This window comes from Ranitomeya variabilis, chromosome 2 (genome assembly GCF_051348905.1).
Source record: "Ranitomeya variabilis isolate aRanVar5 chromosome 2, aRanVar5.hap1, whole genome shotgun sequence".
Lineage (NCBI taxonomy): Eukaryota > Metazoa > Chordata > Amphibia > Anura > Dendrobatidae > Ranitomeya > Ranitomeya variabilis.
Window position 1 is genome coordinate 37,117,689 of NC_135233.1, and position 24,783 is coordinate 37,142,471.

The window sequence follows — 24,783 nt, forward strand, 5'->3', positions numbered from 1 at the left end:
TGATAGAAAATACTGCCGTTCTGTACATTGCTACACTGTGCACAGTGCAGACAGGGAAAGGTTCCCATTTTGGGTTTAGACAGGAACACCGGTCTCTTAATTTGTGTGGGGCCGATGTCCGCTCTGACTAGACTGTCCCTAAGGTTAGGGGGTCTTTTAAAGCACGGTAAGAATGGGACTTTAAATTCTGGGATATTGGGATAAGCTGATGCTAATAAGGGCCAATGTTTCCTGATGTGTTTATGAAGAATAAATGAAAATGGATGATACGTATTGTAAGACTATTCCTACTGAGTGTGTTGGGGGACACTCACTTGGCCGCGATATTCAAGCACACGGGCACGGGTTTTTAAAACAAAGCAGTCCATGCGGTTTATTAAGCCTCATAAACCGGGTTACGCACAGTTCATTATGGACATCTCATGAAACACAACAGGCACCAACCGGTGATATTAACTTGCAGCTTCGAACACTTCAGTGTACGGCTTTGCCTCACGGACACTAACGTGCTGGGCCTCTCACTTCGCCCAGTTACCAGGGTGTCCGTACGCCGTACACTTCACCAATGTCCCAAGTCGCAAACAGCACATACGACTCTGGGTCACAGTCTCTTAATCACGCTGGTCCCCCCTTAACCAGTTCCCAAGGGAGACCACACAGTTCATAGAACTTCACAAGCACTACCGGCCTGTACGATACCTGACGGGAGCTCCGGCTCCACCTGCTGACTCCTTGCCAGTCCACACCTCCGGGTAAGCTGCCTTACAGGGATCACCAACTTGCCTGGCCGGCACACACTAGTCAGTCCAGAGCCACTGAAGGATTGTAGCTTCCCCAGTTCCACTGTGCACTGCTCCGGGATCCGGTCCTCCTCCTAGGACCTCCCACGCCAGCAGGTGCTTTCCAGGAAGCCTCTTCCCAGGCTTCCAACACAGGAACACACCGAGCCCTCAGGAACTCCCTCAAGGATTTTGCACTTGGACCCTTCAGGTCCAACACTGGAACCACACAGGAACATGTGACCCACACCCTGGTCACGTTATGTACCTGTAACCACACCCACAGTAATGGATCACATGGGCTGGTCACGTGATCCTGACATCACTGCAGGTCAATTCTCACGGCCTCAATACAACTCCGTGCACATCCCGGGGAGACCATGCAGCGCCCCCTACCTGTTACAGGGGTTACTGCATCACATATATCACATATCCCCCCCTCTGTTCACACCTGTAGGGTTGAACACCTGTCATACACGTGGGATCACGGGATATGTCACGCCCGTTGCCTTGCCCTACCTGTCGAGAGAACTGTCTCAGTCGGTTTTGAGCATCACACAGACCCATCCAGTTGTTGAGTTTACCCCGCCCCCAGCGGTCAACATGTAGGCCTTGAGCTTTGGCCCTTAAGTTACAGTCTGTCCGTGTCACCAAACCTTTAGTCAAGTTTGTCTCTTTACTCGACCTTTCTCTCCAGGGTCGCCACCCACGGTTGGTACGGACATTAGTCCCACTTACAGTCGAGACTAGCAACTGATCAGAGCCTGACCCTCCATCACTACGTCTACTACTGTACATGTCCTTTTTGTTTCCTTTTCCTTGGGAAGAAGGCGGCCGCCACCTTATGTTCTGCAGCTGTTAATTGACCTGCCGTCTGTACAGTCTTAGCTGCTCTATTTCTATCAGGTAGGCCACGCGATACCTCAGGAGCATCCGGATATTCGCTAGACTCTCCTTGGACCCGACAATCAGGAATGACACCATTCCATCTTCACCCACCTGGGCCTCGTCTTCAGCCGGAATCCTCAGTCTCTTCACACCGGACACATCCACCATCTCCTGCATCGCTTTTCCAAATCGGCCAATGAGCTTCGCTACCAGAGCTCTGGGCACTTGGACTGTGTCCTCTACCAAGCCCAGACGACTTTGAGCTTTCCTGGCTTGCTCCAAACAACGAGTGGCCTCACCATTCCCCAACAGGACCCTCTGTTTCGTGCGGAGGCACCGTAGGTGCATGTCCCTCAGGACAGCCACCCTCTTCACTGTGACTTCTTTAGTAGACAGTACCACCAACTGTTTCGTCTCCAGTGCCCAGTGCACACTACACGCTTCCACTGCCTTTTTAAAGGCCTCATGCACACCCTCGCGGGTACATGCATCTTGCGCCTCTACGGGTACATCTATCACGCACTTGAAGAGCAGAGTCTCACTTCCTTCAAGAACAGATGGCTCCTGCCTTGCCATGGACCTTTCCATCAAGACACCTGTCACAACCGGGTGACCATCTTGTTCTGCTTTTAGCGCCAACTCCTCTTCAGCTTTACTCTCATTACCACTCTGGTACTGGCACGAGAAGTCTGCGACCACCACCTCTTTTCCTTGTAGAGGGCCTTTTAGTGCTTCTTTAAGCACTACAATGTCTTCCTTTAGGGTCTGATACACACTTTGCCATCTGAACAGGTGGCCTCTGAGCTCAGAGACTTCCTTCTCCAGCTCATCCACTCTGCGCTCAACCGCTTGTCTCAGGACCCTTTCTCGTTCGACATGGTCGTTCACCGTCTCTATAACCAATTCTATTTCGCTTCTCCCATCCTCTGGATTGGTGAAACATCCATCACTTGAGGAGTTATTTACTTCCGGCACCATTTCCTTGGTGGCCTCCTCCACTTCTGCACCCTCCGACTCTGCACTGTCAGGGTCGGCCCTCTCTTGGGTCTCAGCGGTGACATCATTAGGTTCGTCCCTTTTCCCTGGGACTTCAGAGTACTTCATACACCCCAGGTCCTCAGCATCTTCCGTCAATTCCTCACACGGAACAACCGGCTCAGCCCCTTTGGCTCTTTTACGTCTCCGGCGACGGGAGGAAGAATTGCCTGAGTCAACCTTATTACACTCTTTTCCACTGGTATCACCGTCTGAATGAGAGTCACCACCAATCGTCACCACATGTCCTGGACCCCATCCTCCACCCGTTACCACAGGTCCTGGACCCCGTCCTCCACCCGTTACCACAGGTCCTGGACCCCGTCCTCCACCCGTTACCACAGGTCCTGGACCCCGTCCTCCACCTGTCAGCACAGGTCCTGGACCCCGTCCTCCACCTGTCACCATGGCACATGCGCTTGACACTTTCCACGACTTGTCACATTGACCCCCAGAGTCTGTGTCACACTCCACAGTACGATGACCCCGCAAGTCACTCTCTGTCTGGGTGTCAGCTCCACTTGTTTTATCCACCAGACCACTACCAGTCGTATTGTGGCACACTTCAGGTGACGTCAGGTCAGTTAGTTGGGTAGTCGCACCTTTTCCCTTGGTCAGGCCTACCTTAGGACTGTCAACTCTAGGGGGCGCATTCTCAACATTACTACCTCCCATCCACATTATATCCACAAACACGTCACCCTTTTCCCAGAATACTTCCAAATCTTGTCCTATTACCATAGGACACGGCAAGTCCGGGACTACAGCCACCTCATGGTATGTGGAAACCCCAGCTGCGACAACATAGAGAGTGGCTACCTGAAGACGTTTAGTGTCGCCAGGTGACACAGAATTCCCTGGAAGGGTTCTCAGCAAAGATGCTTCTCTCTCCGGGTCCATCAACCCCTGCACACACACTCCATCCAGCCAAAAAGGACACAGTCGTGACTCCTCACTGATTGCCGCCCCTTTTTTGGCTCCGCCCCCTTTTTGGGCAAGTGCTGTGCTTTTTGACACCACCCTGGTTCGGGATTCAGCCCCCCTTCGGGATTCCACCCCTTTTTGGGCCATTACCCCTATTCGGGTTACCGCCCCTTTTTGGGTCTCCGCCCCCTTTTGGGCAACCATCCCCGTTTGGGCCACCGCTCACTATTAGGGATACTCCCCTCCCTGGGATACACCCCGTGGACTCCCCCACGGCACTCAGGCCCCAGTTCATACAGTACACCCCTTTGTCTCTGGGCTTGTACTGGCCCTTTAAGAGGCTGCACAACCTGAATGGAAAAAAAAAAATTTATTTTTTTTTTCCTCTATGTCACTTTGCCAGCTCCTGCTGGTACTGCCCCAGCTCCCGCTGTAGTCACATACAACCGGCACCTCCAGGTGCTGCCAACCACAAGTCACTGCAGCTCCGCCTGCTGTGGAACCTCTTGCCGCCACTGCAGCCACGCTCCACCAGGCTCCACCGCCGACTTTGTGGACCCGCCAATCCACAGGATGCCGCTTGTCCCCTTCGTAACCCCGCCGAGTTACAGCCAGACGCTTGTCAGCTTCGTAACCCCGCCGAGTTACAGCAATCAACTCCACGTGTGCGTGCTGGATCGTTGCCAAAATTCTCCACCAAATGTAAGACTATTCCTACTGAGTGTGTTGGGGGACACTCACTTGGCCGCGATATTCAAGCACACGGGCACGGGTTTTTAAAACAAAGCAGTCCATGCGGTTTATTAAGCCTCATAAACCGGGTTACACACAGTTCATTATGGACATCTAATGAAACACAACAGGCACCAACCGGTGATATTAACTTGCAGCTTCGAACACTTCAGTGTACGGCTTTGCCTCACGGACACTAACGTGCTGGGCCTCTCACTTCGCCCAGTTACCAGGGTGTCCGTACGCCGTACACTTCACCAATGTCCCAAGTCGCAAACAGCACATACGACTCTGGGTCACAGTCTCTTAATCACGCTGGTCCCCCCTTAACCAGTTCCCAAGGGAGACCACACAGTTCATAGAACTTCACAAGCACTACCGGCCTGTACGATACCTGACGGGAGCTCCGGCTCCACCTGCTGACTCCTTGCCAGTCCACACCTCCGGGTAAGCTGCCTTACAGGGATCACCAACTTGCCTGGCCGGCACACACTAGTCAGTCCAGAGCCACTGAAGGATTGTAGCTTCCCCAGTTCCACTGTGCACTGCTCCGGGATCCGGTCCTCCTCCTAGGACCTCCCACGCCAGCAGGTGCTTTCCAGGAAGCCTCTTCCCAGGCTTCCAACACAGGAACACACCGAGCCCTCAGGAACTCCCTCAGGGATTTTGCACTTGGACCCTTCAGGTCCAACACTGGAACCACACAGGAACATGTGACCCACACCCTGGTCACGTTATGTACCTGTAACCACACCCACAGTAATGGATCACATGGGCTGGTCACGTGATCCTGACATCACTGCAGGTCAATTCTCACGGCCTCAATACAACTCCGTGCACATCCCGGGGAGACCATGCAGCGCCCCCTACCTGTTACAGGGGTTACTGCATCACATATATCACAGTATGTACAAGCGGTATCCTTCTGCTATGGTTAGTATTGCGGGTCCTGGGTGGAGGATTAAGCTGTTCGTTTAGTACTGCGGCAGGGTACCCTCTATTGAGGAATTTAGACGTCATGTCGTGTAAGCGCTGTCCACGTGTCTCGCTATTTGAAACAATGCGATTGACACGTTGGAATTGTGATCTCGGTATGGAGCGTTTAACTGATGGTGGATGAAAGCTCTGATAATGCAGGGTACTATTCCTATCCGTGGGTTTTATATGAAGGTCAGTGGTTAGATGACCTTCAGAATCCTTGATGACAATTGTGTCCAAGAAGCTAACTGAGCTAACATTGTGAGTCATGGTAAATTTTACGCCAGGCTAGCAATCATTGAGGATTGTGAAGAATTGATTTAGGGACTCCAACGACCCTATCCGTTGCAAAAACCTTCTTTTGCCCATCCCTTATCATTTCCATTCACAAAGGCCTTCAGTTTCCCAATTGAAATATCAGGTCATTGATTCTGTCCCCCCACCCAGACGTGGTGGCGATAGGGTCTCTCTTTTAAAAACACGAGAAGCATACTGGATACACACTCTGGAGACACTCACCCCTAAGGGATTGAATAGAGAGTATGATTTGTTAGCGTTCATATAGATTATGTTTGAATTATATTGTATTCAATTTTCATGATTACTAACTATGCTCTCTCTATTCCCTCAGTCGCCTATATTGATCCCTGGACACGACTGTTCACGAGCACCTTCTAGCCTTCACCATATTGCACCACCGTGTATGAATCCGTGCCATCCTCCATTACCGTCACACTAAATTTACTATGGTACTTCCTGCACTGCCTGCATATCCCTTTCATTTTTCTTCTTTGTATCCCCACAAGTTATGGACAATCCAACATATAGCATAGAGCGGTCTTTTTATTATTTCACATGTCAGGACCCCTCCGCAATGTTTAGGCCATCTATTACCGGTGCTCACACGGAGTTACAGCATCCGCACTATGGTTTCTATGGGTGGAACGCACCCAGTATGCCTGTGGAACGCACCTCCATGTTGGAAACGTCACATCCGTTCCCAGCATACAGCGGTGCTCACTATGCACCGCCCACTTCCAGTTTTCGGCGTCCGCACACCCTCCGCCCCTTCCATGTGCTTTTTATGGGGCAGACTGACCGCACATTACAGACAAGCGGTGGAATTCGCGTCTGCAGCAGCACCACGGTGGGGTAAGATAACAGACGGCGCTTTGATCACCGGCTCAAGCACCATCTCCCCTCCCTAGTTCGGGGGAACCGGTACCCTAACTATATATATTTTTACCACAGGCTGCGCTTTCATTAATGTCCTCATACCTGTGCCTTCCTGAATAGGGGTATGCCTATACACCACGTCCACTTTGGTCTATGGCAGTGGAGCTATACTCCCCACCTTTTTTACACATTTACCTTTGCTTAATCTTTTCAGCCGTACATTCCCTTGTCTGCTATTTAAGACACGATATTTATCTCACCGTCCCTTAAAGTACGGTACGTAATTTCACCCAGTCTGTTCAATATATCCTATGTGACTGTGCCAGGATGTTTCTATCATTCCTAATCTTGTCCCATTGAATATCTGATATTGTGCCATATAATGTTTGTATATACTTTGTTTATGTTTTTTGTTGATGATTTTATAATTTACAGTAACTGATGAAGGTCGCTGTTTATGACCGAAACGTTTTGCTGTTACTGCATTTGGAATAATAAACCGCTTGCATATACCACAAGTTGAGTGCCAGGTTTTTTTGCTATATATTACTAAGGTTTTGGAACCTACCTGGGCACCACCTCTTGGAGCTGTGCACACGCTTTTTTTAGTCATTTGACCCCATAAATGTAAATTTATGCCTATATTTTTCTCACTTCACCAACTTAGTCTATTTTGTGCTGATGCATCACACACAAAATCGGAAGACAAAAATATTTCAACACAGGTTGTAATGTAATAAAATAGGCAAAGAGCCAAGTGGGTGAATATTTTCGCAAGCCACTGTATGCACTGACCTGAAAAGTAATCTGAGCGGCTGAGTGAGGCTGTCGCCCTTGTTCTAGAAGGTAAAGGGCCATGCCTAATATCAGAACCAGATCTGGACTGGAGAATCATCTGCTCACAAAATCAGGCTGGAACAAGGTTACATAGACTGCTAGATGTTATTTAACCAAAAAACAGAGTGGCATACATCATTATAGAAAATCAAAAAGGTTTTATTATTATAATATGTTGCACATGTTTTCATTTTTTGCACAGGATGCATACGAGCTCTTTAGTGTTGGCTGGGTAATTTGGGGTGCCTGACCTTGTGAGGTTGCAATTATATAGTGCTGGGTAGACACCTGAACTAATACTATGTTCATTGTCATAGAAAAAATTAAAATCCATAAGACATCTCCAGAGAAGGTTACAATTCAAACTCCTTTTGGAAGCAGGACATCATGTGGGAAAGTGAGAAAAACTAAATTAAAAAACATAGAAAGTGTAAGGCCATGTTCACACGATCCTTTTTTTGCTGCGGATTTTTCAGGTCCTGTTTTTGAAAATCCGCAGTGCAAAACCGCGGTGCTTTTGCAGTGCTGATTTTCCTGCGGATTCTTCTGCGGATTCCTCTGCGGGTTTTCAACAGCACTTTCCTATTGGTGCATGTTGAAAACAGGAGCGGAATCCGCAGAAAGAATAGACATGGTACTTATTTTTTTCTGCAGGCAAATCCACGCGGATTTGCCTGCGAAAAAAAGGATAGTGGGCACAGCGGTTTTTGTTTTCCATAGGGTAACATTGTACTGTACCCTGCATGGAAAACGGCTGCGGATCCGCAGCCTCAAAACAGCTGCGGATCCGCAGCAAAAAAAGGACCGTGTGAACATGGCCTAAGCTTCAAGCTCCTTTTGAAGCAGCAGTCCCCTGCAGTGTTCAGGTAATTAAACAGGAAAACACTTTTTCTAGCGATCAGATACCAAAACGAGATCTGTTTACACAGATGTAACTTTTGTTCTCCTCAAAGCATCTTTCGTAGACACTCCGCCTCCAGGTCCAGATAAGAACAATGGGGTTTGTATTGATCCAATATTTATGGAATATAGATTTTTGGTGTCGTAGAGAAGGGACAGATGTGACGCAGTCACTCACATCACTGTTGAACCACTGGAAACCCAGCAACTAAAATATCGGTCCGATAGATTCTATGTAAAGGTAAAAATCACAATTGAAAATATCCAACGCCTGGGACCTTCAGAGACGAAGATATCTTGTAAGTTGGGGATCCTACAAAATTCGGCCTTGTTTCTGTGATTTCTTTTTAAATTTATTTTACGTGTTTTTTCGGTGAATAACTGTAGCGTGTAGCCACAGAGTTAACACTCAGATACAGGTATCACAATGGTACGTGTAGCTATGGCATGTATTAAAACTTTTGAAGGTCTTATCTGATCTAGAAGATAAAGTTTAAACGTGCTTCATTAGGTGGTTTGGTGTTAAAAAGAGGGGAATCTTCTCATCTGAAGAGTGTCTTACGTTCGGGAGGACCGGTCGTGCTCTGCATTACGCCGATAATGATGGGCACTGTGCAATGCTAATTTATACCTGCGGGGGCACTGTGGGGAAATGTCCTCACAGGTTACATCTGAAAGAGCCCAACAGGAGGAAAGTTTATAATCGGTTTATTGTCAGTAGGCCCTACTGAATAGGAGGGATTGTTCAAACTGAATGAAACTGAAAAAAAGGCCCCAAAAACTCCATGTTTGGATTGATGTTTGACCAACAACGTCCTTGTTCTGTGGTGATTATTAAACTTTTGTTGCTATCTATCTGCATAACTGGCAGCAAGACCCTGAAACATTAACCCCCTTCACCCCCAGAGCTTTTTTCGGTTTTGCGTTTTCGTTCCCCTCCTTCCCAGAGCCATAACCTTTTTATTTTTCCGTCAACATGGCCGTGTGAGGGCTTATTTTTTGCGGGATGAGTTGTACTTTTGAACGACACCATTGGTTTTACCATGTCGTGTACTAGAAAACGGAAAAAAAAAGGAGATTTTTGTGTACTCACCGTAAAATCTTTTTCTCCGAGCCACTCATTGGGGGACACAGGACCATGGTGTTATGCTGCTGCCACTAGGAGGACACTAAGTAAACAGAAAGATTAACTCCTCCTCTGCAGTATACACCCCTTCACTGGATACAATTTCAACCAGTTCGGTAGTTAAGCAGTAGGAGCATGAACAAAGACAAACTATGTCAAAACCAAAGAAGTAACAACAAGCCAAAACAGGCTAACAGGGTGGGTGCTGTGTCCCCCAATGAGTGGCTCGGAGAAAAAGATTTTACGGTGAGTACACAAAAATCTCCTTTTCTCCTATGCCTCATTGGGGGACACAGGACCATGGGATGTACAAAAGCAGTCCCTGGGTGGTGAGCAATATGCTAATACCCCATGTACCACCAGCTTACTGAGGTACCGTTGTGTGCAGAATGCGCCTGCCGAGGGCAGCGTCTGCCGAAGCCTGAGTATGGATGAGGTAGTGCTTCGTGAAAGTATGCAGACTGGACCAAGTCGTAGCTTTACAAGCTGATGTGCGGACGCCTGGTGCCGAATGGCGACCGACCGGGTGGAATGCGCCTTAATCCCAGCTGGGACAGGAGTGTTCCTGACACGATAGGATTCCTGAATAGTGGAACAAATCTACTTGGCTAGAGTGGCCTTTGAGGCAGGTAGACCCTTCCTATGTCCCTCCGGAAGCACGAAGAGGACATCCGACTTACGGAAGGGAGCCGTGCGAGATATGCACCTCCGAAGAGCTCTAACCAGATCCAGAGTATGGAGAGCTTTCTCAATACAATGAGTAGGTGCAGGACAGAAAGACGGCAAGACAATGTCCTCGGGAGAGGTTCTCAAAACCACCTTGTCTGGGTGAAAATTCAGAAAAGGGGGGGGGGTCGGCAAGAGAGAGCCGCCAACTCAGAAACTCTCCTAATTGACGTAATTGCCAATAGAAAGACCACCTTCGATGAGAGGAGGGTGAGAGAGATGTCCTGCAATGGTTCGAAAGAGGCCTCCTGAAGAACTCCGAGAACCAAGTTAAGATCCCATGACGCCAAAGGCATTCTATAAGGAGGGACCACCCGGGAGACTCCTTGGATGAACGTCTTAACCGGCAGTCTGGAAGCGATCCTTCGTTGGAATAGAACAGACAAGGCGGACACTTGTCCCTTGAGCGAGCTTAGGGCAAGGCCTGACTCTAAACTTGATTGGAGAAACTCCAGAATGGACGGAATGGAAAAGACTAAGGGCAAACGTCCATGGGTATTGCACTATGAAAAGAAGATACGCCAGGTGCGATGATAAATGCGCATGGATACAGGATTCCTAGCGCGAATCATGGTAGAAGAAACCCCCGGAGAGAATCCGGCTTGGGCTAAAATCCAGGATTCAACGGCCACGCCGTCAAAGACAGGGCCCCAGAGTTCTGGTGGCAAATCGGGCCCTGGAAGAGAAGGTCCGTGCGATCTGGAAGACGCCAGGGGGTGTCGGCGACCATTTGGACGAGTTCCGCGTACCATGCTCGGCGCGGCCAGTCGGGCGCGACGAGAATTACCGGTCTCCCCTCTGCTCTGATCTTTTTGATGACTCTCGGAAGCAGAGGAAGGGGCGGAAAAATGTATGGCAGCTGGAACGGATGCCACGACAGAACCAGGGCATCTGCCCCGATGGCGCGAGGATCGTGGGAACGGGCAATGAACTGGGGGACCTGGTTGTTGAACCTCAAGGTCATGAGATCCACATCCGGCGTCAGCCAGCGAAGGCAAATCTGCTGGAAGACTTCCGGATGGAGGGACCACTCGCCCGAAGCAAGACTTTGGCGACTGAGGAAGTCAGCTTCCCAATTCTCCACGCCCGGTATGTGGATCGCCGATATGAGCGAGTGATTGGTCTCTGCCAAGCGCAGGATGTGGGAGACTTCGCGCATGGCTGCTCTGCTGCGGGTTCCCCCTTGTGGGTTGATGTACGCCACGGCTGTGGCGTTGTCAGATTGAATTCTGATGGGATGACCTGCGAGAAGGTGGTGAAAGTTGTGTAAAGCAAGAATGATCGCTCAAATTTCCAGGATATTGATTGGGAGACGTGACTCTCTCGTGGACCAACGACCCTGTGCCGTGTGGTGAATAAAAACTGCACCCCAGCCAAAAAGGCTGGCATCGGTAGTCACCACTAACCAGCGCACAGGAAGAAAGGATTTCCCTTGGTTCAAGGAAGACTGTAGTGTCCACCACCTGAGGGTCTGCCTGACCTGTGGGGGTAGATGAAAGCGACGGTCGAGAGAAACCGGGCTTCTGTCCCAGGCTAAAAGGAGCGCCTGTTGCAAGGGACGGGGATGGCACTGCGCAAACAGAATGGCTTCCATCGCCGCAACCATTTTCCAGAGGATGCGCATAGCAAAGCGAATGGAGTGAGGGACTGGGCGGAAGAGCCTGCGCGCTCCCTGTTGTAAGGATAGAACCTTCTCTGGAGGGAGAATGACCAGCCCGCGGGAAGAGTTCAAAATCATGCCCAGGAAGCAGATTTGCTGGGCCGGCACTGGAGATGATTTCTCGAAGTTGATCTTACAACCCAGGTGAGAAAGAGAATCCACGGTGATGCTCACCGACTCCTCGCAGGCAGACTGGGACGGACCTTTGATTAATAGGTCGTCCAGATATGGCAGGACTACCACTCCCCGAGCGTGAACAATGGCCATGACAGCCGCCATGACCTTTGTGAAGACTCTGGGGGCGGTGGCAAGTCCGAAGGGCAAGGCCACAAACTGGAAGTGTTCTTCTTGGGCTGCGAAGAGCAGGAATTGCTGATGAGAGGGAAAAATTGGGATGTGTAGATAAGCATCTTTGATGTCTATGGATGCAAGGAACTCTCCTTTTTCCAGGGACGCGACAACGGAACGGAGGGAGTCCATCCTGAAGTGTCGGACCCGTACGAATTTGTTTTAGCAGTTTGAGATCCAGTATGGGCCGTAGAGTCCCGTCCTTCTTTAGGACCACGAAAAGGTTGGAGTAAAACCCCGTGAACCTTTGGTCTCGAGGGACTGGAGTGATGACACAGTCCTTTTGAAGCGCCTGTATGGCGTGAAGAAAAACTCGATTTTGTATCTGGAAGACACGAGCTCTCTGACCCACTCGTCGTGAACGACCGAGAGCCACTGTTGACGGAACAAAAGAAGGCGTCAGCCTACTTTGTCGGTGTCCGCCGGACACGCCAACGAGTCATTGAGAAGGTTTAAGGGATGCGGACGGCTCAGGCCGTCTGGGTCCGGGTTTCCAGGAACGGTTTGGTCTGTATGAGACCTGGGAAGTTCTGTTGTCCTGACGTCCCGAACCAGGGGAAGAGGACGACAAACTGGAGTTGTTACGAAATGACCGGAATCGAAACTGCTGCTGATTCCGAAAGGGCCGGGCCGGTTTTTGCTGGGGAAGAAATTCATTTTTTTTTTTTTTTTTTTTCTCCGTAGCGTCAGAAATGATTTGGTCTAGGTTTTCCCCCAAATAAACGACCCGCTTGGTAAGGAAGAGAGGTCAGCGACTTTTTGGAAGCAGAGTCTGCTCACCAATCGCGGAGCCATAGGGCCCCCCCGATGGAAATTGCGTTAGCAGCCGCTTGCGCTGCGCAATTAGCTGCATCTATGGAGGCGCTAACAACAAAATCTCCGGCCTGAGCTAACTGGTTAGCTAGTCTGGCCGTCTCTGGGGGAAGATTACTGCCGTGGACGGTAAAGGTCAACACCTCAGCCCAGGCCACCATTGCCTTAGCTACCCAGGAAGCTGCAAAGGATGCAAGGAGGGCTGCTCCTGAGACTTCAAAGACTGAGCGAGCCAAATAATCAATCTGGCGGTCAGAAGGGTTTTTGACTGATGAATCGTCTGACAGAGAGAAGATTGTTTTGGATGCAAGCCGCGACACGGCAGGATCCAGAAGGAGAAAGAAGTAAGCCCTTCACCAGATCCCTTGAGAAAGGATATTTAGCTTCCGTGGCTTTTTGAGCCGTAAAGCGCTTTTCTGGGTGCTCCCTGTGTTTTGGATAATATCCTGAAACTCAGGGGTGATTAGCAAATATCTTTTGGACGCGTTTTCCTGAGAGGAAGCAGATTCATCGTCCACCATTAATGCCTGACCAATAGAGGAGTCTTGGGTTAAAGATTCCTCCGACTCATATATTGAGCCCTGTACGCTGCGACCCTCAGGGGAGGGGGAGCGAGAAGATGAGCTTGCAGAAACTGAAGCTCGAGCGTGTACGGGAGATGGGGAAAGGGTCCTTTTCCTGGAACCCCGGGAGTCCCGTACAACGGTGCGCCCCCTGTGGTCGGACAGCCCCGCGCCGTTACCAGATTCCGTCGCAGCCGACGGAGGTGAATTCTGGTTTAAGGAGGACCCACGGAAAGAGTCCAATGCCTTGACCAAGGATTCCACTGAACGTGCGCGGCCCACTCAGGAGACGACATAGGAAGTGGCGGCAGAAGGCGGCTGCGCACTGGCCAGGTCACAGTTCTGGCACAAGGGGGTACTGTGGGCACTTGGCGAAGCAGACTTGCAAGTGGCACAAATGGTAAAAAATACAGTGTGCTTTTTGTCCCCTTTTTTTTTTTTTTTTGCGTCCATAGATTGAGACATAGTGAATGTCTATCTCCGATAAACCGCAGTAGCAGTTATGTGAGCAGGGAAGGGGTTAAGCTTTTCCCTATGTAGCGGAGCAGCTTACCCACGGTCCTGAACTGGTGTCCCCAGGGAGGAAGAGAGGGAGGTAGCGTTTTCGGCTGTATTTCCCTGCAGCAGTGGAGTCCCAAGATGGCGCCCGAGATTTGCAGGGCTCTTCTCATTCAAAACGAGAAGCGCCTGAACAGTGGGCGGGGCTCCGGCGTGGGCGGGGTTTTTGAACTGCGGCCTAGTCCGGCTGGAGAAGCCGGGGACTAAATTAGTGGAGCCGGCCAGCGAAGCGCTCTGGCGGCCGCGACGCCGCGCCTAACGATCGTCGCTGGCATCTAGCCAGCGGTACCTCTCCCCAGGGACCCGGACTGCTTCTTCCCACGCCGGCAGCGTGAGGAAGATAGTACTCACCGAAGGAGGGACCACCTCCAGCTCAATCGATCCTCCCTGTGTCGGGGGACGGAGAGCCTCCTGAAGCATGCTTGCCTTCTCAGGGGACTTACAGCTGTGCCTGCCGCATGGAGATTTTGCAGGGTTCTTCTGCGCCTGCCACAGGGGGCTTACGGCTACTGTGGGGACTACGAGACGCCAAGATGAGGGCTTGAGTGCGGTGGAGCCCGGGAGATGCACATAAGAGGTATACTCCATGTGCTCGCCATCTTACAGGGGGGAGAGCGGGACCGTATAGGAACCGTCGCCCTAGCGTAGATTAGGCGTGCCCCATACGTCGCAGGAGAGGGACGGGGAGGTATACTCGCCGTGCTCGCCTGTTGATGGTTCGGGGGAGAGCGGACCCTATTAAAAAAGGAACCCGTCGCCCCCTTCACTCCGTTAAGTAAAAAATTAAAAATTTACAGAAAACTAAAAGCTTTAAAATAAAAATTAAAATAAGAAAGTTGGGGCCTGAAAACAGACCCAAGTGCCTCCTACAGACACTAAGCAAGAACTGGTTGAAATTGTATCCAGTGAAGGGGTGTATACTGCAGAGGAGGAGTTAATCTTTCTGTTTACTTAGTGTCCTCCTAGTGGCAGCAGCATAACACCATGGTCCTGTGTCCCCCAATGAGGCGTAGGAGAAAATTCCCAGTGCGGTGAAATTGCAAAAAAAAAAGTGCAATCCCACACTTGTTTTTTGTTTGGCTTTTTTTACTAGGTTCAATAAATGCTAAAACTGACCTGCCATTATGATTCTCCAGGTCATTACAAGTTCATAGACACCAAACTTGTCTTGGTTCTTTTTTATCTAAGTGGTGAAAAAAAAATTCCAAACTGTTTAAAAAAAATAAAAAATAAAAAATTGTGCAATGTTCTGAGACCCGTAGCGTCTCCAATTTTCATGATCTCGGATTGGGTGAGGGCTTATTTTTTGCGTGCCGAGCTGATGTTTTTAATTATACCATTTTGGTGCAGATGTGATCTTTTGATCGCCCAATATTACATTTTAATGCAATGCCACGACGCTTAAAAACACAATTTTGGCGTTTTTACTTATTTTCTCGCTGCGCCGTTTAGCGTTCAGGTTAATCCTTTTTTATTATTGATCGATAGGGCGATTCTGAACGTGGCGATGCCAAATATGTGTAGGTTTGATTTTATTTTTATTGTTTTGTTTTGAATGGGGCGAAAGGGGGGTGATTTGAACTTTTATATATTTTCTTTAATATTTTTAAAAACTTTTTTTTTTACCTTTTTGCATACTTCAATAGCCTCCATAGGAGACTAGAAACTGCCATAGCCTGATCGGCTCTGCTACATAGAGGTCATGCTCAGACTGCCTCTATGTAGTAAAATTGCTGACTTGCTATGAGCGCCGACCAATAGGTGGCACTCACAGCAATCCCGCACTGACAACCATAGAGGTCTCCAGGAGACATCGGGTTGTCATGCTGACACACCCGTGACTCGCAATCATGTGCCACAGGTCACCGGTGTGCTTATCTCCGGCGTGATTGCCGGAAGCGCCATTTAAATGCCGCTGTCAAAAAGTTTGACAGCAGCATTTAACTAGTTAATAGCCGCAGGTGGATCGCGATCCCCCCCCCCGCGGCTATTGCGGGCACATGTCAGATGTTCAAAACAGCTGACATGTCCCGGGAAAGATGTGGGCTCACCGCCGGAGCCCACATCAAAGGGAGGGATACCGATATCGGAGTACTATTACACCCGATGTCAGTAAAGGGTTAAAGGGGTTTTCTGGACTAAACCAATATTTCTGTAGTGTCTCTATCGCACTGTAGATTGGTGAGTCCTGACGGTATGTAATATGTTCACTGTCAGGATTTCCCTCTGCTGACAACTTACAAAAAGTGATTTCTCATCCACTTTTCTCAAGGGAACATGTGAATCAGAAAAAGTTGCTGTAAGTATGCAAATCACAAATGAACAATCACGTGACGACCACTCTGTGGCAAAAGAGGGGAATCCTGACATCGAGCTTATTGCATACTGTCAGGATTTGACAAGCTCGGGCAAGGCAGGGAGTGGCAAACTCTGCTTGACAAACTCATGACGTGCGATAGCATACGTTAGGCTAAAAATCTTACTCCAATCCCCGAATGGAGTAAGATTTGTGATGAGGCGAGCGCCACTTCTCAGACGCACACCTCTGAGTTAATCAGGCACCTCTGCTTCCTGTAGGCTACTTTTAGAATTGGGGCCAAAAGTATTTTGTCCATTGTGACCAAATTAAGGGTCAGTTCTGAAGTCAGCAAGCATTTCTTTCACAGTGTGTTTCGGACATAATTTCCACCCCGTCTGCAGGTCTCCGGACCCCACAGGGCTTGACATTTTAAAAGTGTCTGGATCCAGCGATCTTTTATACAAAAACGTTTACCGTGAACAACAACAGCAACTACTTTGTTCCGTTACAGACATAAAAAAAATGCTCGCGTTATTTTTCATCTGGATCAATACATTTTTAGGTTTCTTTCAGGACTCTGAACATGTTGCTCTTTAGCCACAAATCACAGTTGTCTCCATTTGTTCCCCTTTCTGTCAAAAAAATATGGGGAGACAGAGACAGGAAAAAATGGAGATGCCGCGCGTTACTCCGGTGCCACCATTAATAAAAGTTTTGTCAGGTGGTAAGTTTTCTATTTTTCTTGGAGTCACCACGAGGGTGCCTGAGTGTGACTGAAACAATTTGAGACCGCGAGCGCGGCCGGACAGGTAATCCATTAGAAAAGCGTTAGAGCAAGATTTTTGACAAATTTCAATAAACCCCTCGCTGTGTTCACTCTATCACAGTTAGGAATACGCGGGGAGCGCAGCCGCTGGTCAAAGCAACGCTAAAATAACCAATCTCAGGCTTATTATAATGTTTATGGTCAGTAATGTTTCTGAATTAAAAGGCCAGGAGGTCTTCGCCCCTTCCCTATGTAAAAAGTGGATACAGGCAGAAATGAAGAGACCCGACGACTAATGTGAGCTCTGGCAAAAGGGTGTAATGCACTTCGTCCTTGAGACCAAAGTAAAGCTGTTTATTTTATGTGGTTGGCACTTTTGAAAACAGCATTATTAGGCCTGGTTCACACTTTAAACTGTCACTGCACAAGGTGTGAAACATCATAAAGAGAAAAAAAAAATAAAATTATATATATATATATATATATATACACACACATACACACACACACACACACTAGATGGTGGCCCAATTGTAACGCATCGGGTATTCTAGAATATGCTATTGTCCAGCGACGTAGTATATTGCCCAGCCACGTAGTATACTGCCCAGCGACGTAGTATATTGCCCAGCCACGTAGTATATTGCCCAGCCACGTAGTATATTGCCCAGCCACGTAGTACCGTATATACTCGAGTATAAGCCGAGATTTTCAGCCCAAATTTTTGGGCTGAAAGTGCCCCTCTCGGCTTATACTCGAGCCATGATCGGTGGCAGGGTCGGCGGGTGAGGACTGTCATATACTCACCTAGTTCCGGCGTTTCTGTCGCTCCCCCTGCCCGTCCCACGGTCACCGGGTGCCGCAGCTCTTCCCCTGAGCGGTCACGTGGGACCGCTCATTAGAGAAATGAATAGGCTGCTCCACCTCCCATAGGGGCGGAGCCGCCTATTCATTTCTCTAATGAAGCGGTAACAGTGACCGCTGATAGAGGAAGAGGCTGCGGCACCGAAGACCAGCTGTCCGCGGGAAGGAGCCAGGGACGCCGGGAGCAGGTAAGTATGTCATATTTACCTTCCCTCGTTCCACACGCCGGGCGCCGCGCCATCTTCCCGGCGTCTCTCCGCACTGACTGTGCAGGTCAGAGGGCGCGATGACGCATATAGTGTGCGCGCCGCCCTCTGCCTGATCAGTCAGTGCGGAGAGACGCCGGGACAGGACGCTGAGGAGCTGCAAGCAAGAGAGGTGAGTATGTGTTTTATTTTTTTATTGCAGCAGCAGCAGCAGCAGCAGCAATGGCACAGATTTATGTGGAGTATCTATGGGGCAACGGTGCAAAGCACTATATATAAGGCACAGCTATCTATGGGGCAACGGTGCAGAGCATTATATGGCAGAGCTATGGGGCAACGGTGCAGAGCACTATATATATGGCACAGCTATCTATGGGGCAACGGTGCAGAGCATTATATGGCAGAGCTATGGGGCAACGGTGCAGAGCACTGTATATATGGCACAGCTATGGGGCAACGGTGCAGAGCATTGTATATATGGCACAGCTATGGGGCAACGGTGCAGAGCATTATATATATGGCACAGCTATCTATGGGGCAACGGTGCAGAGCACTATATGGCAGAGCTATGGGGCAACGGTGCAGAGCATTGTATATATGGCACAGCTATGGGGCAACGGTGCAGAGCACTATATATATGGCACAGCTATGGGGCAACGGTGCAGAGCATTATATATATGGCACAGCTATGGGGCAACGGTGCAGAGCATTGTATATATGGCACAGCTATGTGGCAACGGTGCAGAGCACTATATATATGGCACAGCTATGGGGCAACGGTGCAGAGCACTATATATATGGCACAGCTATGGGGCAACGGTGCAGAGCATTGTATATATGGCACAGCTATCTATGGGGCAACAGTGCAGAGCACTATATATATGGCACAGCTATCTATGGGGCAACGGTGTAGAGCATTGTATATATGGCACAGCTATGGGGCAACGGTGCAGAGCACTATATATATGGCACAGCTATCTATGGGGCAACGGTGCAGAGCACTATATGGCACAGCTATGGGGCAACGGTGCAGAGCACTATATATAAGGCACAGCTATGGGGCAACGGTGCAGAGCATTATATATATATGGCACAGCTATGGGGCAATGGTGCAGAGCACTATATGGCACAGCTATGGGGCAACGGTGCAGAGCATTATATATATGGCACAGCTATGGGGCAACGGTGCAGAGCACTATATATATGGCACAGCTATGGGGCAACGGTGCAGAGCACTATATATATGGCACAGCTATGGGGCAACAGTGCAGAGCATTATATATATATATATACACTCACCGGCCACTTTATTAGGTACACCATGCTAGTAACGGGATGGACCCCCTTTTGCCTTCAGAACTGCCTCAATTCTTCGTGGCATAGATTCAACAAGGTGCTGGAAGCATTCCTCAGAGATTTTGGTCCATATTGACATGATGGCATCACACAGTTGCCGCAGATTTGTCGGCTGCACATCCCAAAGATGCTCCATACAAGGCAGGATGGATCCATGCTTTCATGTTGTTTACGCCAAATTCTGACCCTACCATCCGAATGTCGCAGCAGAAATCGAGACTCATCAGACCAAGCAACGTTTTTCCAATCTTCTACTGTCCAATTTCGATGAGCTTGTACAAATTGTAGCCTCAGTTTCCTGTTCTTAGCTGAAAGGAGTGGTACCCGGTGTGGTCTTCTGCTGCTGTAGCCCATCTGCCTCAAAGTTCGACGCACTGTGCGTTCAGAGATGCTCTTAGGCCTACCTTGGTTGTAACGGGTGGCGATTTGAGTCACTGTTGACTTTCTATCAGCTTGAACCAGTCTGCCCATACTCCTCTGACCTCTGGCATCAACAAGGCATTTCCGCCCACAGAACTGCCGCTCACTGGATTTTTTTTCTTTTTCGGACCATTCTCGGTAAACCCTAGAGATGGTTGTGCGTGAAAATCCCAGTAGATCAGCAGTTTCTGAAATACTCAGACCAGCCCTTCTGGCACCAACAACCATGCCACGTTCAAAGGCACTCAAATCACCTTTCTTCCCTATACTGATGCTCGGTTTGAACTGCAGGAGATTGTCTTGACCATGTCTACATGCCTAAATGCACTGAGTTGCCGCCATGTGATTGGCTGATTAGAAATTAAGTGTTAACAAGAAGTTGGACAGGTGTACCTAATAAAGTGGCCAGTGAGTGTGTATATATATATATATATATATATATATATATATATATATATATATATATATATATATATATATATATATATATATATATATATATATATAGCACAGCTATCTATGGGGCAACGGTGCAGAGCATTATATATATGGCACAGCTATCTATGGGGCAACGGTGCAGAGCACTATATATATGGCACAGCTTTATGTGGAGCATCTATGGGGCCATAATGAACGGTATGGAGTATCTATTTTTAATTTTGAAATTCACCGATACCTGCTGCATTTTCTACCCTAGGCTTATACTCGAGTCAATAAGTTTTCCCAGTTTTTTGTGGCAAAATTAGGGGGGTCGGCTTATACTCGGGTCGGCTTATACTCGAGTATATACGGTATATTGCCCAGCCACGTAGTATATTGCCCAGCCACATAGTATATTGCCCAGCCACATAGTATATTGCCCAGCCACATAGTATATTGCCCAGCCACATAGTATATTGCCCAGCCACATAGTATATTGCCCAGCCACATAGTATATTGCCCAGCCACATAGTATATTGCCCAGCCACATAGTATATTGCCCAGCCACATAGTATATTGCCCAGCCACATAGTATATTGCCCAGCCACATAGTATATTGCCCAGCCACATAGTATATTGCCCAGCCACATAGTATATTGCCCAGCCACATAGTATATTGCCCAGCCACATAGTATATTGCCCAGCCACATAGTACACAGCATATCCCTGTTAAAAAAAAGAATTAAAATAAAAAATAAATAGTTACATACTCACCCTCCGTTGGCGCCCAGATCGAAGCGGCCGGTTACCGGTGCTCCTCGCGCGCTCCGGTCTGAAGAGTGCATTGCGGTCTCGCGAGATGATGACGTAGCGGTCTCGCGTGACCGCTACGTCATCATCTCGCGAGATCGCAGCATGGACCGGTTACATGACAGACAGAGGCCGCGACCAATGAATTTCCGTGACAGACAGAAGGACAGACGGAAGTGACCCTTAGACAATTATACAGTAGATCAAAATATATATATTTTTTATATATGATCTATACAATTTTTTTTTCATATAATCTAATATATATATATATATATATATATATATATATATATATTATTATATAATCTATATAATTTTTTATATAGATTATATGAAAAAAAATTTAAAAAATATTTTCTATATAAAAAAAACATATAGATTATATATTAAAAAAATACATATATATATTTTTTATATAATCTATATAAATTCCTTTTTATATAGATTATATAAAAAAAATTATATATATATATATATATATATATATATATATATATATATATATATATATTTTTTTTTTTTTTTTCTATTTATTATATGTGTTTATTAGACACAAAAGCCAAGTGACTTCAAAAGTGGCACTGGAACTGACACTGATTTATGGCGAGTGTTGAACTCATTTGCACCAGTCTGCATATTGTGGATCAGACTGGCTCCGTGGCAAACGGGTGCAGCATCTTCCCATTATTTACGTTCAGTAATCTTTTCTATAAACCACCGAGATCCACGTGGAAAATAATCCATGTGCTCTAGGATATAGGCTGCAATTGGTCCATGTGCAGTCTCATGCACACATGAATTGAAGAAAAAAAAAAAAAAATAATAATGTGAACACACCTTAAAAGGGGCTGTTCCTTTTTCATTTGGTGTTTTAAAACAAACCACTTTACTCACCTTCTTCCCTGGATCCACCGGCGAGTCTCCACTGCTACTGACAGCATCTGGCATTGGCACAACAAAAGCCAATCAGCGAGCTCAGCGGCTATGAAGGTGGCGTTATGTCTACACTTGCAGAACGCACCATAATCGCCATTGGACCCGGGGGAAGGAGGCTATGGTATGGTTTGTTGCTTTAGAACCTTAGAGGGATTGTCCACTACTTGGACAACCTGATCTCAATCTCTATGGTTTTTACCTGAGGAGAGTAGAGATGTTATACCTATACTCTCCAGCAGTGCCGGCGCTACTCCAGCACTGGCTCTCCCAGGGCTCGCATGACATTACAGACAATAAGTGCTGGCTTCACTCAACTTTGATAATTGAGTCCTGGTGCAAGCGCGAGCTGCGGCTGCCCTGTCTCGCTTCCTCCATATGTCTTGATTTGTCTGAAGATGGGGACAGTGCAGCCAGCGCTCATTGGCCGCAGTGATTGTGTGACACAGGAATGTCATGTGATCCCCGGGAGAACGAGTGCTGACACCACTGGAACTGCGCAGGCACCGGAGGAGAGTAGAAGAGTTATTTTACTGGGGAACATAGGGATTCAGAAAGGGTTGTGCTAGTAGTGGACAACCACTTTAATTGAAAATGATCTTCCATTTTAAAAGGTATTAGTCTGTAAAGGTATGCTAGTAACTTACAGCACTATTACTGTATATCAGGATGCGAGAAGAAAGTTAAAACTACCGCTAAACTATTCTAGGGAACATAACTTTTCCAGCTTTGTAATATCATAAAGCTGCACAGACTTGCAGCCTCTGGTATAGAGGAGGCTCATCATTCTGCCGGATTGCTCCTCGTCTGTAGGGAATGACATTATTAACTGGACAAGTACATATACCTCTATCTCACTACAGACAGATTTTGAAGTAATGACTTCTTTACAATCTAATATAAAAAGTGCAGCAGTTGAACAGATGATCCTGCTCACGTTTTATGTTCATGGTGATCGCAGTCATACGAGCTAATTTCAGAAGAGAAATGGGTTTTTTTTTTCACGTGCCTCGCTCGGAGATCAGTACACTCTGGGAAAAAAAAACAATCAGGGGGCTGACAAGAAGGAAAAACAAAAAAATAAAAATATAAAAAATAAAATACATGGAAGAAAATGCATGGCGATGAATAATTCATACCTGTAGCAAACCACAAAATGAGCGTAGGCAGCGACAATCCAGTTGTGATGGCCGGCTACTATTAGCACTTTCCGGGGATCCACTGGGAATCCTACAAAAGTCAAGTGAAAACAATATATATATATATATATATGGTAGATTAGCCACAAACCTCAATTTAAATTAAAAAAAACAAACAAAAAGAGCTAAAAGGGTTACAGCTTATAAGTAGCCTCTAAATCCCAAGCTATCTGCAAGTCACATGTTTTAGAATGGTGGGCGCATCGGAATAAATGAAACCTTGGTACAGAGTGAGTGCGGGAGGAGGAAGCGAGCGAGAGTGCACGCTGCCGCCATTTATCTACAGGTCAGGTACGCGGCTGGCAAGTGCCGTAATTGCATCACCATCACTGATCCATCACTGCTTCTCAAATCTGAACTCATGAGACCGTCCTCCGGTGAAATGGGGCTATTGGAAGTGACACTCTCACTAAATCATAAGTCTCTTAAGTAGAAAACTGCCAGCCATACTTAATAAGCGGAGTTTTGCTCAAACACGCCAATGTCTACAAGTGCGGCTCTTACAAACATCGTTGTTGCATTTATCCTCCGCTCTTAATGCAAACAAAAAAAAGAAGAGGCGAAATCTGTTGCAGAAATGTCAGAGGGAATGTGATCTCTTCATTAGGCTGACGATGGGGGCCCCCCGTTTGCTGCCAGCGGTGCCCGCACTTTGCTAGAAAGGATTGTTATTACGAGTCACAAGTGCAATGCGCAGATTTGAAGCGTCTGCCGGTGGCAGGGGGGCGGCAGCCTCATGGAGGGAGCGGTGATCTCTCCCCTGGAAGTAAAGGGTCTGATGACAGAGACGGCGGCGCTGGAGGCTTGTGCTATGTATATAAATGCTTCATTGGCTCCCCCCGTACATATGCTCGGTTTATGCACCCAGCGGGGGCAGCAACACATTGCAGGCATGTTAATGATCGGTTTATGGTAAATCCAACGTTCAGGGTCTTACAAAAATGGCACGGATACTCCAGACGTGCACCCCGCTTCTCCAGGAAAGAAGTGGCACAAATAAATAAAACAGGACGTTCCCTAGTAATAATTATTTTGGTCCCCTTACCTCTTTTTTTCCCCCCAACTGTACAGGAAATAGATTCAGTTTGTGCTTTCTTGGGGGGAACAAGGTTTTTTTTTTCTCTCCCTCAAAAAACTAAAGCCTTATCCCAATACTCCTCAAAAGAAGAAATATTTCTTGAAGAAGAAGTTGGTCACCTCAAAAAGAAAAAAATACCCTCCAAGCCTTATAAAAAGAGTCCCTGCAAAACAAATATCATGCGATATGTTTTTCTTTTACAATAGGTCCTTATGGTGGACAGATGCACCACAAACGCAGAGTGTCCCTAGCCTGAGGTGGTTGGCCGATCCCGCCAAAACCAAAGTCTTCATTTTTGGCTGGAAGTACGATGATAAAGGAAAAAATATGGAATTCCATATGACTCTTTAATAATCATATTCAATGGATTTTGCCTCTTACAGGAC

General features: G+C 47.7%; 1 protein-coding gene across 1 annotated transcript in view; it reads right to left on the reverse strand.

Annotated features, from left to right (window-relative positions):
- KCTD3 (potassium channel tetramerization domain containing 3) overlaps window positions 1-24,783 on the reverse strand; it is a 96,965-nt gene that overhangs the window by 31,718 nt on the left and 40,464 nt on the right. Inside the window, exon 8 of the mRNA XM_077282274.1 lies at window positions 23,260-23,350. Within this exon, the coding sequence (XP_077138389.1) occupies window positions 23,260-23,350 (91 nt within the window). The remainder of the gene's footprint in view (window positions 1-23,259; window positions 23,351-24,783) is intronic.